Below are 16,977 nucleotides of genomic sequence, written 5' to 3' on the forward strand. Positions count from 1 at the left end.
CTTGAGACTTTGTAACATATCAAAAGATCTGCTGTGTGAAGGTTAGAACACTGTAGCTAATAGGCACCTCTTTTGGTAAATGCTGACTAGAATTTACTTTTTATTAACGTGCTTAGAACCAGTAACTTCTTTTTCCCTATGTGATTTTTCTTTCTCACTTGAGTAGGTAACCATTCTATTGCGATGGTGTTCTTACCATTAAACCTAAAATTGAAATGTTTGGTGTTGGCATTACTTATAAGTGGGCTCTAACAATTGGGAGATTGTTCAAAGTTGTCATCTTCAACCTGTCTTGTATTTCAAAGCCATCAGGTTAAGACAGACTCCAGAGGTGGTAATAGGTGGTTTTCAACAGTGCTTCCCCCTTTCAACAGTACTTCCCCCTCCCTCAAAGAAAACAAACCACAATAAATTACTACTTTTCAGGGAGCTTTTTAGTATTTAGTGAGACTGCTTTTATTCAGCGAAGTAGCTGAATCCCAGTTAGAGTAATAATAGGAAAATTAGATTAGGTGTTTTGATTTGACTGCTGTTGAAAATATTCACTGTTCTTGATTCATGTTAGAAGCTACAGAAACGTGTTAAACTGTTAAGCTGATTTCTTTGTCGTATATTTTTAATATTAGATAAAACAACAGACATGAGTATAGTTCCCTCATGAAGTTGTGGGTAGTCAGCCGTGATAGAAAGGTTATAAAAAGCTGCAACATCTTGACAGCCTCCACCAAATATGCATTGTTTCTAGACGAAAGTATAAGGAAACTAATTTATTTTGTTGTTTCATCCTGATTTATTACAGTACTTGAATTTGTGCATCATCCAAACAGTGTACTATCAACTAAGACAAAAATAATTCTATTTGGTCGCCCCTAATGCTCTTCCAAGCTTTCACCATGTATTAATGTGGTAGGAAAAAATATTAAGAAAAATCATGATTTTATTTAATAAATGCACTGTCCTGAAATGTCAGAATATCAGCTTTTGTTCATAGTAGCAGAATTACTACTGTAGAGTGCTGTGCCAACGCTGTGGTGTTTTACATACTGTCAACTTGGCTCTCAGTAACTAAGTCCTCTGCTTACCATGCGCTGAATTCATGTTCTTTCACAGCAAGGCTGTTCGTTCTGCCTTGTCAATAATGTCACCCCCACCAAGTTTTAACTAGGCCTGTAATCTTTAATGATACTGAACCTTAATGTGCTTTTTGTTCCTCCTTTTGTTTACGGTTACTTTGAAGAGCCCTTTCCCAAAATAGAGCTTTTATTTTTAGGACCCCCCAGCTTTTTGCATGTACAGCTGGTTTCCTTAATGCATAATGGGCATTCAGTTGGCGTCCTGGTAACAATGTAATGGTGTTGGTGAGTCTTGAAACTTGATATTTAATGTGTGCTTTGCCTTTATGGGTGGTGTACCCAGCTTCTGCCTGCTCACTGTTAAGTGAGAAGTAGTGCTAGGAAAGAGAAAAGTTGTGAATGGAAAGTGTTTTAAGTGTTTTACACAGATGGCAGGCTTACAAGTGCCCATTTAACAGACTAGGGAAAAGTTTAGCTGAGGGACTTTATTTTCAGCTCTTCCAGGAATAACTTGTGCAACTTTTTTACTTTCTGTATCAGAAAAAACTTTTTTTTTTTTTTTAATAACTAAGAAGACTTGCATGGATTTATTGCTTAGACTGACATTGACATTTAACGTACAAGTAGAGTTTGTAAATGAAATTCCATGTTCTTTTGAGGTTTCTTTTTATTGACTATTAAAAATGCTGCAGGATATAGGCGAGTCAGGTAGAAAAGCTGTAGGAAAGGAGTTAAGTGGAGCCTTTCTCATAGGGGTAGGAGTGGGTAAGTAGAATTTTTTTTTTCCACAAACATGCTACTATGCTTATCGTGGATTGATGTGATGGTCCAGAGGGGGAGCTAGCAATGCATTTGAACATTTGGAAGGTAATAAGCAGGCTTCTAATAATGTTTCTCTCCGTGAGCCAGCATGACTCTCTGCACTTCATAATGTAGCTGAATTTGTGTAAATTATCATAAAGATCTGGAATGGTGCTTCTTTGAGCGTGTCGCTTCTTTGATGTACTTAAAATATTAAATCCTAACAGCCCAAAGATTTGTACAGAAGTAGTAAAATGCATTAAAACCTGGCAAATAAGTTTCTTCTGAGCTTTTTTTGCTTGGGAATGGCTAAATAGTATTTTTTAAAAATAGGGTTTTGAGGAAAGAACTTTCATAGAATATTTTAGCCCAATGAAGATAGGCAACTGAAAACAACCATTGGTACTAGTGATGCAAAATGCTGTCATTCCACTATTGAAGATCAAGTCAGAGTGTGTTTTCAGTGGATCTATGAACGTGTCTTTCAAACTTGAAATGGAAGCCAGTCAACAGAAGTGAAGATGTGGCAGAAGAGTTGTTCCCATTTTGGTCTCAGCTATGTTCTCAATCTTCGCTTCTGTTGGGTGGTTTTTGGTGTACTTTCCTAGGTGCTCTAGGCTTAGAAAAGGCAAGGCATCCAGGCAGCCGTTCTATATCTCTGTTCAGAAGCCTGAGTCTTCTGTTAGTTATGAAAACTGGAATCTAGAGAACTGGGAATGTGAAGAGACATCTTGACAGTGTTGCCAGTACAGTAGTATTGAGTCTGGCTTACTTGCTGGTTGAAAAAGAGAAGAGCGATGGGAACAATGAAAGCAAATGTGTTTGTGTATATGTGAGCCTAACTTTGAGACTGGCAGATGGATATTTCTCAGCTGGGCTGATAAACTTTAAAGGACTGTTTCTGCAGCTTTAATTTTTCAAGATGGCTGTATTTTAACTTATTAAATATAAAACTGACATGTAATAGTTGTACTGTTAAACAGCTGTTTAACAGTACTGTTAAAACAGCTGAGAATGTTTTTCAAATCTAACCTGGAAGAAATGCCCTATAGTTCTGACAGTCCCTTCATTTTAATTTGTTAACTCAAAAGGCTTTATTGTCATGTAGCGCAACTAATTAGAATGCTTATAAGGGTTAAGAAGAACTATAGGGAAAACAAGCAAGAATATTTTTCAAACTTAATTTAACTGAAGAATAAGCTGTTCATCTCTGTTATGTTAGAAAAGCTCCAAAACACAAAACTGTGACTTTTTCTGTGTAAATAATGTTTGTGCAACTGCTGTTGATAGTTCAAAATAAAACAAATTTTTTGCATAAAACAGAAAAAAGAGAGCCCCCAGAACATGCCTTTTTATTAATGTAAGGTCCTTTTTGTTCTTTAAATCATGTGTACCTGATAATGTAGTAAAGCAACTTGTTTAACACGGATGTATACATCTTCAGTACAATACTTCAAATGCAAATCAGTTTTGAACAGTGTTCTTGGAGTTTAGATGACCAAAAAGTATTGATGTAACTAAAACGTAATGGGACATGCTACTTGAGGGATTTACTACTTGGTATTTTCAGTGTGTTTTATGAAGTAGCTTATGAACTGGAAGTACTTGTAAGTAGAAGATGGCATCATCAGTTCATGGTTGCGACAGTCACCTTTCTAGATCTTCTCTCTGCCTTGTCCTTTCCATTGTAAGATCCTAGCAGATTTTTCTGTGAAATGCAATGTGTTATTTCATTTAAATGCTGTGGTTCTTTTATTGCATGTTAATTACCTTTGTGAAACCTCAGTTTTCTCTTTTCTCTATTTATATAACATGGAATTTTTTTTTTTTGTAATGAATAGTCACTGCTAAATAATTCCTTCACAGATTTCTCCATACTACTTCCAATTTATATTTTTGAATCATGCAAAGACCTTTGTGATCTCTGATGATAAACCATTGGAAAATAGGAGCTTTCTATTTAGACTTATAAAAGGCATGTGTTGTACTTGTTTTCTGTTCATCTTATGGAAAACATATAGAATTAAAGTAAAAAGATATTGTCAGTTAAATTGCTTTCGCCTGTAACTTATTTTTGGTATGATACTTATTCATGATTGTCATCATCACTTAATCATGTGATGTACTAAATAGACATCATCATACTCCATGAGAAGTTTTATTGGCTGGTTCTGTCATTTCAATGAACTCTTACAAGATCAGATGTATAATTTAACCCCAGCTGCTATGGATTACAATTTGTTTACAGTTTCACTGATTTCTTTCTCTAGATTCTGTGCTTTGTTGAGATTAAAAGTGGAAGCTTTAAGTTTTAAAAGGAGTGTTGTTATTTTTTCTTACCAGTTCCCAGGTCTCCCTCTCTTTCAATAGTGTCGTATATTTGTGTTTTGATACAAAACATCTTTGGTTTATGATATAGACAGTGCTTTTGATTTTGTCACCCCATTTAGATGCAGAGCCTGCTCTCAGATCTTCCGAGCTCAACAGTCCAATGTGTGGAAAAACCATTTTTGGTGGTTGAAGTTGATACTTTTGCAAGTTTAGTCTGTAGTTTCTATTATATTGTGAAGTATTCTAAACATATTTGTTTGGTTTTTTTTTTTTTAATTCAAATAGTTGCCAGGTATAACTAAATATTTCCTGTTTGCATTCTGATAATGTGATTGTTTAATTCAGGGTTTCATATGATGAGGCTTTTATTATGGCCAGTGACCCCTTGGAAGGCTTTCATGAAGTGAACCTTGCTTCGCCTACTACACCAGATCTTCTTGGAGTAAACGAGCCAGGGACTCAGGAGCAAACTACCTCACCCAGTGTAATCTACCGACCACATCCTTCTGTTGTGTCCTCTGCACCTATCCAACCCAATGCATTAAGTGTTTCAGACCTTCCCACGCAACCTGTTTATTCATCTCCCAGACAACTGAATTGTGGAGAAGCATCGGGTGTCAGGTAAGTTGTGTGTTGTTTTTATTTAAATTGCTGGTGTTTGTTGCATATAAACTGCTTGCTTTACTGAAGAAGTAATTTTAATGTTACTTTTTGTGTTGTAGTATAAAACTGTGTCCATAAAGATACATTCAACGCCACTATGGCCATTTCTAAAATATTTATTCTTAATGTATTATATAAATAAAAAGTATATCACTCTCTTTACAGCATCAATGTTGGCGACACAGTACTTTGTTCTACCTCTGGACCCCAGAGTGGGTCATTCAATCACAATAATTCCAGAAAGGAGAGCAATAATGCAGAGAGAGAGTTTTTGCAGGGTGCTACAGTAGCAGATGTTGCTGAAGGAAATGAAGATATTTTTGGGTCGAGTACAGACAGTTTATCTCACTTACGGAGCCCATCTGTACTGGAAGTAAGAGAAAAAGGCTATGAAAGATTGAAAGAAGAACTTGCAAAAGCTCAGAGGGTAAGGCTTGTTGTCTTGTGTTCTCCTGCCTTTTCTCTCTTCAAAGTAGTTCTAATATTGCAGAATGAAATAGGTGGGCCAGAAAGTGCAGTCTGAGTTGACTCATTTCTAATAGAATTATTAGGATGTAATTATTTTATGTGAAGTTATTCTGAATGTGTGCAGTGCTAATGTCTTAGAATTATTCTAGTGCTGCTACTACTTAACCATGAAAAGCTTTTGCTGCAATATCTGGTTAAACACGCTTTCTCTTTGAAATGTAGAGCATTCCTTCTTTCTGATATTTGAGAATAGGAGTAATTTTCTGTCATTCCATTGTTACTGTATGAATATTTATAGATGCTGATTATATATCTCTCGAATTGTCTTTCTCCTTGGGTATAAAAGTATAGCATGTGTCATGGAATATAGAAATGCTTTAGAACAAGGGTACTTGTGATGTTTCATAGGGGAATGCCTACATAGGAAATAAGCAATAAAGAGGTCACTGGAGTTCTTTTGAGTACTGTTACGCCACACCTCAAATTGAATACGGATACCTTTGAAGACACTGTGGCTCAATTAATTAATATTTGTAAAGCGCTTTGTCTTGTTTGGATGAATAGTGCTATATAAATGCAAAGCCATTATTTATCATTTTAACATCCCACTGTGCTTAAACTTTCAAGTAGATTTTGTGCTTTTTTTGTATCTGTGCCCTTTGCTCCATGATTCCACTCTTGGTTAGATTTAAGCTTGCCTTATCTTGTGTTTGAATTTGTTTTCCTCTTTGTTACCTCATGTTGTTGAATGTAGTCATCATTTCTGTCATAGCTGCTTTTGTCGTTGTTAATGTGAGTCTTAAACGTGGATTCTGTCATCGCTTCTGTTGATTGTTTTGTTGCTGAGTAGTTGCTTCCTTTACTACTGTGTTTGTTTGCTTAGCATTTGACCACTGGAAGGAAACATTAACCTGGGCTAAGTTTGAGAACCGTGCATGTAAATATATAATCCTAGTAGTTAAAATCTTAGAAAGTGAGAACAAATTAAAGTTTAAGATTTAGAAAAGCTCTTTCGACTCCTGACAGTATACCAAAGTACAGGTAGTATCTGGAAAACCACAGCTCAGATCTGCTACTGTTACCTTGGAATTATCTGAAAATCTTATTTTGGTGTGTAACATTTTGTCTCTCAAAGATTAAAATGTTTCACTCTGGAATCTGAGGCTGTTTTTAAGGAACAACATTAAAGCTGCTAGGACATACTAACTGCATGTTATGTGTTTTCAAACCCATTTGGTCTTAACAATAGTGATTCAGCACTAACTTGAGACTATTGAAGTCAAAGTTCTTGCTAATTCTTAACTCATCAGGTTGATTCCTACCAGTGTTGTACTGGGTGATTAACTTATTTTGTCTTCTTAAACTCACGCTGTTTCAGAATTGCTCGATTACACAGGAGTTAGACCAGGAGTCGTTACAGACTGTACAACAATGAGCACTAGCCTTTCTGTAACATCTACTTTCTCCCACTTCCTGTATGAGGACTAGGTTTTTTTCTGTCCCTAATACATCTCTGATTGTAAACTGCCACAACTTTAGGAAGAAAGCATAGGGCTGTGCGCACTCTGAGATATTGGTAGAATCATAGAATCATTCAATTTTGATAAGACCTCTAAGATCATCACGTCCAACCGCCAGCCGAAGACACCATACCTACTAAACCATGTCCCAAAATGCCACATTTTTTTAACAATTCCAGGTTGTTCAGTATATCATGCAGTCTTTAAACTTTTATTTCCAAGTAAATCCACTTTCGTCAATGAGTACTCAGTTTAAAAATCCGTAGAGATGTAATTAATAGGTAGTACCCGTGTATAGCTTTTTGTTTTTTGCATGGTCTAAATTCTCTGTAAGTCTCTCCACTGTTTGTTAGGAACAGTGAGAAAAGTGAGAATTAGAATTTGCTTTGAATTTTGTGAGCTCATTAGGCCTAGAAATTTTACAGACTTTCCAGGAGTGAACAAAGTAAACACTATTTTGCTGTCTTGCATGTTTCACTTTTTCCAAATTTCTTGCCCAAACTGTTTGCTTATTGTAACATACATTAAAGATTGATTTGAATTTGTTGCAGTTGTGATCAGAAGAGGAAATAAAAAGCAAATAGGAATTTTGAAACTTAGGGATCCACTATCAAGTATTTTTCAAGTCTCTGCTTGAAGTGCAACTATTTTTTTCTGAATATGCTTTCATTTTTTTATATTAAAGAATGTGTGGCATGTAATTGTTAGACATTTAAGTATGGTTCTTGAAGAAATTCAGGAACAGAATAAGACTTATTCTTTTTTTTTTCTTTTCTCCTTTGTGTATGCGTTGTATTTCCTAAGGTTACAGACTTCATTTCTCAAAATGAACAATGTTGCTGACAGAATTGTTTTTTTTTAAAAAAAGTCTTTAAAAATTTTGTTTCTTAGTGAGAGGAAATATACTTTCTACTTCAGCCTTGATTGGTTGCAGCACCAAATCATGTCATGAGATTGGGAGAAAGTTTGGGTCAGAGGTAGCAGCAAAGCACTGTTCCTTACTAATGAAGCATGTAAGATTGGATGTACTTTTGCCTCAAAATGTCCCCTTAATTAAAATGACATAGTTTTTCCACTCTTGGTTACCATTCAGGTAATTATTGCTTATTTTTTGACTGTAGACTTAATTTCTGGCTATATTCTATAAAGTGGAGCTGAAGAGTCCTTGCTTTAGATGATCTGAACCTTTCTGCTTGTTTAGCTACCCTGTTAAAGCAGTGTCAAGAAAATTGATGTGGTGTTAAAAGCTTTAGGAATTCAATACCTGGGACCTTATCTCCTTGTGTCTCTCTGCGTTTGCATTTTTTCCTGCCATGTTTGGGTTGAGCTGTGTCTCCGTGGTTACAGAAGGTAGATCAACCCCATGTAGATAGCATCTGAGAAAACAGCAATGGTATTTTGATATATGGTATTTCTTGGTGTGCAAGTTTAGTGGGGTCCTTGCAAAGGAATACCTTTCGTTTACTTTTCATCTTAAGTAACCAGCGTGTTGCATGTATTTTGGATAGCTCACTTGTAGTTTCTGAGCTGTGGCAGTTGATGGTCACGTTCTCCTTGAATTTTTGTGTGATTTGGCCCTGAAGTTATTTCCTCATCAATCAGACTGTCAATATAATGATGTCATCCATGACTGCAGAGAGGAATGTAGGTTTCTATGTTGATGTATTTTCTCTTGGAGTGTTGAAATTACCAGCTGTCACTGATGATTTGCCCCCTTCTGTGATGAGGAAAGAGCAGTCAACCAGAGATGTTGGCTGCAGATACCATATTTGGATTCAGAATGAATTCCGTGTTTCCCACAATCTTCAGAGTAAGATCTGTAAGCTTATTGGTAACAAGTAAAACCCTGTTTGACTTTTTGTAGTAGAAATCTGAATTACTGGTATTTCCCTAGTAGAGAAAAACTGAGAGTTTTTCCACACTGATACAGTGATTCTTGAATTTCTATATGTTCTTAATCTCATAAACAAACTGAGCGTTAAAATTGATCCCTTGTCTTCAGATCTTGTGTGTTTAAACAGGATCCTCCCCCCGACTTCCTTTGGTTAGCATTGCCTGTATTGTCAAAGAATCCAATGTAGCAGAGGCTGTTGCCATTATTGGAGTGTTTCTGCACAGGTTAAGGCTGGCAGTTTGATGTCTTTTTTTTTTTTTTTTTTTTCCAGTGTAAAACATGACATTTTAAAGTTACAAGTTAATGAACAGTCTGTGAAATGATACTCTGTATCTTCTCTCATATTAAACACCCTTTTAAATGTGGTTACAACGGGCTAATTTTTAGGTAGCTTGATTAACTTGGATGCTGAGTAAAAGCCATTCAAATGTATTCTAGCTTCTTTGACAACTTCAGAATTCAGCAGTATTCCACGGTTCTGATTTGAGGTGATGACTGTAGAAAAAATTCATTCTTTCCTCATCTTCTGCATCTAGTTCTGACTTGGTTAAATTGCTGAACTAAGTGCAGGGTTATTTTCTTTCTAAAATTCAAAATACTAATGGTTTTGAGGCAGTAATTTGTATTCCTTATCTCACTGGTTCTGCCTGAGGTCTCAGCTTGTAGTCTCTTTGTGATGATCAAAGTGAAATAAGCAATGATGACTTTGATTTTTTAAATTTTTTTTATTTTTACTTAAAGTTTTTTTTCCTTGCAAGTAATTTTTTTTTTTTTTTATTACCTACTTTGGTAACTGTGTGCGCTGTGCTTTACAATAGCTCACCTTCATGTAGTTAGGTTTTCAGAGCATTAGTGTGGGAAGGACTGCATCATGGATGATTAGCACATGCAGTTGTCTTTTCTGCCTCTATACTGTATATGGCTGGGAAATCTCCAGTAATGCCTTTAAGACACAGACAATAATAATGTTTCTAATAACTGCTAAGCTTTTTGCTTCAGGCAGTCTTTATTTCTGCCTTGCTTAAAAAAACTGATCTATTAAGATTGCTTGGCAGAATAATGTGTTATATTATGTTCTTCCTGAATCATGTCATGGAAACTTGCCCAGTGTTTGACAAATCTAGCTAAGCAGCCATGTGTAGTAGACTGCCTGATGTTGTCTCCTTTTTGTTTTCGTTAAGTAGTTGTACTTGTCTGCCTAAATTTTAATCTAAACCCCCTAATCATTCCAGTTGCAGCCAAAACTGTAACCCTGTTACCTAAAATAGTGTATTGATAACGGTAGCCCAAAAAGTGAACTTGGGATAGTTCTACTTTCATTTAGAGTTTGATAACTCTTGACTTGAATACTAATATAACGTCCTTTTAAGATGTCTTGATGTGTGTGTAGCATTTTCTTTACAAATCAGTGGAGTAAACTAAAGGAAATGTATTGGTGTAATCTCTGCTTCTATAGGAATGCATGTAACTTGAGCTTTAAGTATTTTGCATCAATCTTACATTTTCTTATTAAGAACCATGCTTTATAGATGAAATACTTTAAACCAGTGCAAAATTAACTAAAGAAATTTCATTTCCTCTTTCTTTCCTCTTGTTTTCCCCCCCCAGCATTTTCTTTCCCTCTTTGGTGTTTTGCATTCTTTTTCCCTTCTCTTCCGTCCATTTGTAGCTATTTTCCTGCCTCTTTGTGAGAGAGAGGGATCATATGCAGAGTAGTAGCTAGCAAGTGCTAGTTGAGTGCATTTTGAGATGCTTGGGAAAAAAAACCCCATCATTTAAGCGGTACCTTAAAAATAGTTAGAAGTTTGCATATGGAGAGCAAAATATCAAAATAGCAAGCTAGACTAAACGTCAATGAAAATGTCTAAAGTTAAAACCAAATAAAAGAAGGGAGAAATAATGCCGTTGATACTAAATAAGCCTAGAACAGTCCTTAAACACTTGTTGAATTTGGGAGCTGCAGTCAAACAGGACCCTTCATCTTAAAGGAAAATCTGTTGCCAGTTTCACTGCAGAAATTGAGAGCAAGACCTAATATCAGCATGCTAGAAGGCAAGATATGTCCCACCTTGTGTACATTACTCAGCCGTGGAGACTTTGGGGAGAAATACTAACCTCTCAGAAACACAAGGGAAGCTGCCATTTGGGCCTTTTTATGACTCTCTAGAGACTGGCCTCCTGGAGTTTTCTGAAGATAGCTGTTTTCTTTACTGGTTTCTGGGGCTTTTGGAAACAAGTCATTGCTAGATTGTATTTGGAGTCTTGAAGGAGTCAGTGAGAGGCTTGTGTCCCACATCCAGGAGTGATGGTAGTGTAACAGCTAGCTTAGCAGGTGGAAAAGAAGAGAAGGAAGAACTGGATAGGAGTGGGAGAGAAGTTATGGCCAGGAAAAAAAATGCTTAAAAGGTCAGAATGGGCTGTCTGCTGCGTTTCTTTTCCTTTTTCTCCCTATCATTCTTGCAAGATTCTAGGGTTTAATGGCTGGAAAAAGGGAAACTAACTTTTCTTTCAAATTCCTTGTCAAACTTTTCGTGCTTTGCAAATTACCCCATTTACCCTCAGACTTGGGACCATACAGATGAGATTCGGCATATGTAATACTGCCAAATCTGTTTTAAAATCTTACTGTAAAAGTGATCAGGCCTTCCTCGCTCAAATTTTAGTGGTGTAGACAAATAACATTTTGAATTTCATTAAGTTGCTTTAATTTGATTTATATATCTGCACAAACAAGGGTGAGGATATAATTACAGTGTGATTTTTTGGAATTGTTTTAGTTGTAAGGAGATGTATAGGAAACAATCTCTACAGTAAAATATGCTTGAAGATTCTTTTAGAATTGGGAATTTTCCTGCAGCAAAGCTTTTTTTTAATTTTTTATTTTTTTAAAGATTGCTTTCTTTAAGTGCCTAGTAAGAAATGGGTAAACAGATTGTTATTCTGTCTGTCCCAATAATTAATTTGGTCTATATTTTAAGTGCCATTAGTATTCTATACCCTTCAGGAAAAAAGGGGTGTTCTACTCCAGAGAATTTTGGAAATGATGACATCTAGGTTAGAGCTACTTTAGATTGGCCTGGTGCATTGCTGTGTAGTAGGAAGAATAGTAATGTCTATGTGCAGCATTAATTTATTTGCTTCTAGTGTTAAGATTAATGTTCTTAAAGGCTTTGTTTAGCAAAGGTTTTATGTTCCTCTGATTATTTTTTTTCTCTTTTTCTCCCCCCTCTGTGGTATTAGCTTTAAAAGGCCAAATTACTACTCTAAATCAGAATAAATAACTTTCAATTTTCCATAGGAGCTGGAGTTAAAAGATGAAGAATGTGAAAGGCTTTCTAAAGTGCGAGATCAACTTGGACAGGAATTGGAAGAACTTACAGCTAGTCTGTTTGAGGTTTGTTGGAGTCTTCGATGTGATATACTTAAAGGAAGCTGAGCCAGATGTTTTATATAGAATCAGTATGTGGTATGCTGAATTTTTCTGCAATAAGTTTATAAAGGATTTGTGTCCTGAAGACCTGTGTGTGTTAAGGTGGAGGCTTAAAGCAAGCAGTAGACTTTTTCAATTAGATGAAAGAGGTCATGTTGAGCTTGTCAGTCTGCCTTAGACACAAAATGAAGAAAATAGGAAAATATATCAGAAAGCTTAAAACTTATATAGGCGTATTTTTTTGGGATGACTATTTTGAGACAACTTCTCTGTCTGACAACAAGGCTATCTAGATAAGACCTAAATTTGGAGTTGCCATGGAGACTAAATAAAAAAATAATGCAGTTCCAGATCAATAGAGGTAACAAGTACATAACTTAACCATGCTTTCAGCTTTTGCATTTTGGGTCTAGCAGCATACTACTCCCACAAACTTGAAAAGAAACACCAATACTGAGTGATGCACCAGAGTGGAACCTGGATACCAAGTGAGAAACCTGAGCTTTAAGTGGGACCTTTTCATTTGAGAAAACAACAGTAGTTCCAGCAAAGATTTTGTGCTGTTATTACACAGAAGAAAATCTTAAATCCATCCTTGAACCAGAATTAGTTTTCATTTTATCATAGGATTATATATAGGAATGCCTAGAGGCTAAATTGTGATACCCATAACTATGAGAATAAATTTTGTAATCCAGGAATGATTTACCAAATTGTAAGTATTGATTTTCAGCATATGCATAAAGATACAACATTAGGTATGTTTTAGAAACATTATTTAAACCTCTAATGTTGCATTGGTATAAAAATGCTATTGAAACCCTAGAAAATACTGACATTCAAAAATCAAATGACAAACTGCTTTGTGGGTTGGCAACACATTTTATTTCATTATCCTGGTAGGGTAAAGCTACTTCAAAATTAGAGCAGTTTGTGTGTAGAGAATAAGGGTGAAACTGGAAGGGTACTTTTTAGCATAAATACTTCTGTGTGTTGGAGGGCTGAGGAAAATGTGTGGCAGGTATTTTAACTGTAGAGGAATAAAAATTAAAATTATCAGTGAAATTTTATATTTATGACATAACTTAGAACAACATTACCAATTTCTTAAAGAAATGCTTAAAGTATAGTATGAGTAATAATTGTTTGAATTTTAATTATTCAGAACTCCCAACTGTTGTAGGCATGTCACCTGAAATTTCTTTCGTGGTCTGATTTCACTAAGAGCCCCTAACAAAATAGTGTTGAGTTTATTTTGGTTTTTGCACTGGGATCTACAGACACTGAATTCACATTCTGTTTTGAATCCCACTAATTTCAGTGACCATATAAATGGGTATGCCGGAGCTTTTATTAATGCATCCCAATTGAGGATTGAGACTTGTTTTGCACAGCTGGGTGTATATATTACATTATTACACTGTAATAGAACTGTAACATGCTTTGCTTTCAAAGGTGCATCACTGAGCACAAATTGCATGGTCAATGTTAAATGTATTTGTACACATTGTATAAATGTGTATGTTCCCATTTCTGCATGTGTCTGTTGTTACTTAACAGAATTTTACAAATCCATATTATACAGCTGTGTCATATGTGAGTGGGAGCCAGATCTTTTGGTATGATGATGTATGAACTTTTTTGTTTTATTTATATAGTCTCCAGATACATGCTAGGCGCTTTACAGATATGAGAAGGATCCTATTCCAAGTAATTTAGTTGGTGGCCCTGATCTTTCAGTCTTTGTTGCCTTCAGTAAGTACCAAGTAAGAATGGTAATTTGATCTCAGACCCAGGTTGCTGGATCAGAGCCTAAACAAATACATTATCCACACAAAAGGCTTAGAGGTACGAGGTAAAAGGATGTTTAAAAAATTCTCAGTCCTTTTATGCTTTCTTCTTTATTTGTTTAGCCTTATTTATTTACTTGGATTGGGTTTTTGTGCTTTTTCTGTTCTACTCAAGAAATATTTATTAATCCATAATTATTCTAAGTTGTTGCTTTGTCTGTTTCATTGATGGTAAGAATTTAGACTTCATAGTTGTTTGACCGGTTCCTCCACGCAGAAGCTTTCAGTTGACTATAACTGGTTATTCTGGCTAGAAGAACAGAGAAGTTCTTTAGAATGTGCTGCTGTGCTCATATTGCTTTTGTTGCTACTGGTGGAGTCTTTCTCTTGGGGGTCAAGGAACTTGAATTGTCAGCCACCGAAGCGTGACTGGAGCCTGGCATCCAGGACAGGTATTTTTCCTGCTGGAGTGGGTTGGGTGAATTTCTGAAGAGAGAAGACCAAGGAGAAGAAACTTGGTGGGCCAGTGATAAATCCAAATGATAGATTTGTAGATATTTTTTGGTATGTAACTATTTTATTTCAGATTGTCGCACAACTTACTGTTCGCAAATAGACTCTGTGAAGAAAAAGTATGCCCTTAGTTGTTTGTTTGTGGTTTGTTTATTTCTTACTGCTTCTTGTAAATTTGTGTGAAACATTTATACTACCTTAACATTTATTATAGGAAGCACACAAAATGGTTAAAGAAGCTAACGTCAAACAAGCTACAGCAGAAAAACAGTTAAAGGAAGCACAGGGAAAGGTGAGGTGTTTTTTGTGACTTGCTTTGTCTTTTCACCTGGTTATAAATCTAAAGTGTTCAATCTTGAAGATGTAAATAGAGCATTACCTGTATCTGTTATTAAAATGTGTATTGGGTTGTTTTTGTGTCACCTTGGCATATTCTTAGCTAACACCTCTGGGCACAGAGCTGGTATTTCAGCATCATGTCACATAGCTAGTAAAGTGAAGGAAGCCAGCATTACTACAGTACGCAATTGCATTGGCACTTGTGTTAGTACTATTGGAAGATGAAGTCTTCATTTGAACCAAGATAACTGGAAATTTTGTTAGATGTTTTAACATATTCGTAGCCTAATACCATATTTTTATTTGTTAATGACTTTATTTTCTTCTTCCCCTCCTCCCCAGATTGATGTTCTCCAGGCTGAAGTAGCAGCATTGAAAACACTAGTACTGTCTACTTCACCGACATCTCCAACAAAGGAGTTTCAGTCTACTGGAAAAACTCCTTTTAAGAAAGGCCATGCAAGAAACAAGAGTACAAGCAGTGCTATGGGTGGCAGTCATCAGGACCTTACCATGATGCAGCCAATTGTAAAAGACTGTAAAGAGGTAACAGTATAAGGATTGTCCTCCTTTTTGATAAAAAACTGGCTTTGTTGTTGTTTTTTTCTCACAGCAAGTCTAGTATATATTAAATAATATTCGTGTAATACTTACCCTTTTAGAAGTACCCTTGTTAATGAAAGAAATTTTTTCTTACGTACCAATTGGTGGTCATTTTCCCAAGTCTTGTTTACCATTAAATCATTAAGGGAAATTGAGATAAGATTTGAAATACTAGCATTTAAATATGAGAATTAAAAAAATGAAAAAATACAGTGTAACTGAATGATAAGTCCTGGTGTTTTTTTACATAGTGTATCACCACAAGTTCATAAACTTTCAGAAACATTTCACAAACATTTCATAAGCCCATATAAAAGAGGAAGAGTCACTTTATAGATCAATAAAGTGTGAAAGAGGCCTGGGAAAAGATTTATTAGAGAACAGGGAATCAATGATTTATTAGAGAACAGGGAGAGAGTTACCACTGGAGTCCCAGAGGGGTCCGAGCCTGACAACGTTAAAGAGGCATTTGCACAATGCCCTCAGACACATGGTGTGGATTTTGGGATTATCCTGTGCATGGACAGGCGTTGGACTTGATGTTCTTGTGGGTCCCTTCCAACTCGGGACACTCTACGATTCTAATTGAAAAAAAGCAGAATGAAGCGACAGGTTGGTGCTCAAGTCCTTGGAATGGTAGTAGCAAAAAGTGACCAAAGAATTGAAGTATCTTATGATACTGAGTGGTTTGTAGAACAGCAGATGAAATTCAGAATCCATAAATGAGAAACGAGGCATCTAGCTAAAAATGCAACTCTAGCAGGCATACAGTTGTGGACTTAGGAATAGCTACATTGTGCTGAGAAAAAGAAAAGCAGTGTACTTGTGGATAATTCACAGAAAACACCATCTTGGTGCTCAGTGGTGGTCAAAGACTCACAAAGCCTTACAAGTTGTTAGGAAAGGAATAAACAGCAAAAGAAAGAGCATTGTACTGCCTTGTAAACATGTACTAAATGTGTGTGTGAATGCATGCATGCAGCTGTGATTTCTTCATCTCAGAAAGGACATAATTAAAATATGAGCAAGTAAGACAGAAGGTCAAACCTATGGAAGTATTTCTGTGTAGAGAACAAAAACTATACAGTCACAGATGATGTGGGGAAAATGAAAATGAATGGTGAACAAATATTAGTTATTTCTTATTACAAGAAACCTCTGGAAGCTGAGAGGTAAATAACTGTCAGTCAGTATGTAAGGGAACTTCACAACTTATTGTCACAAGGTAGCAAGATTAAAAATGTGTTCAAAATAAAGTAATGCAAAGTGACACAATCCTGTCAAGGTATATGGACAACAAATACAACATTTGACTTGGGAATCTTCTTTAACTACAGACTGCTAGAAGTTGGGAAGCTGTAAAATGAAGACACTGTCTTTCCTCTTGTACTGCTCTGCAGCCAACTCTGTGACTGCTGGCCATTGTCTGAGGAGTAACAGGCTAATTGGTAGTTAAATGTGATTCACAGTGGCTGTTCTTATACTTTGTTTTGCCAGTCATCCTTAAGTGCATTTATAGTACACCAGTTTTTACTTTACATCTAGAAAATAA

General features: G+C 35.9%; 1 protein-coding gene across 2 annotated transcripts in view; it reads left to right on the forward strand.

Moving 5' to 3' along the window:
- Positions 1-16,977, forward strand: part of RAB3IP (RAB3A interacting protein) — a 32,492-nt gene that overhangs the window by 3,724 nt on the left and 11,791 nt on the right. Inside the window, exons 2-6 of one of the 2 annotated variants that reach the window (XM_054080414.1) lie at positions 4,551-4,826; positions 5,034-5,295; positions 12,049-12,144; positions 14,698-14,775; positions 15,165-15,368. In XM_054080414.1, the coding sequence (XP_053936389.1) occupies positions 4,551-4,826; positions 5,034-5,295; positions 12,049-12,144; positions 14,698-14,775; positions 15,165-15,368 (916 nt within the window). The remainder of the gene's footprint in view (positions 1-4,550; positions 4,827-5,033; positions 5,296-12,048; positions 12,145-14,697; positions 14,776-15,164; positions 15,369-16,977) is intronic. The other variant, XM_054080423.1, reaches the window with a different exon arrangement.

The sequence above is a fragment of the Cuculus canorus genome, chromosome 1, assembly GCF_017976375.1.
Source record: "Cuculus canorus isolate bCucCan1 chromosome 1, bCucCan1.pri, whole genome shotgun sequence".
In the NCBI taxonomy this organism is placed as follows: Eukaryota; Metazoa; Chordata; class Aves; order Cuculiformes; family Cuculidae; genus Cuculus; species Cuculus canorus.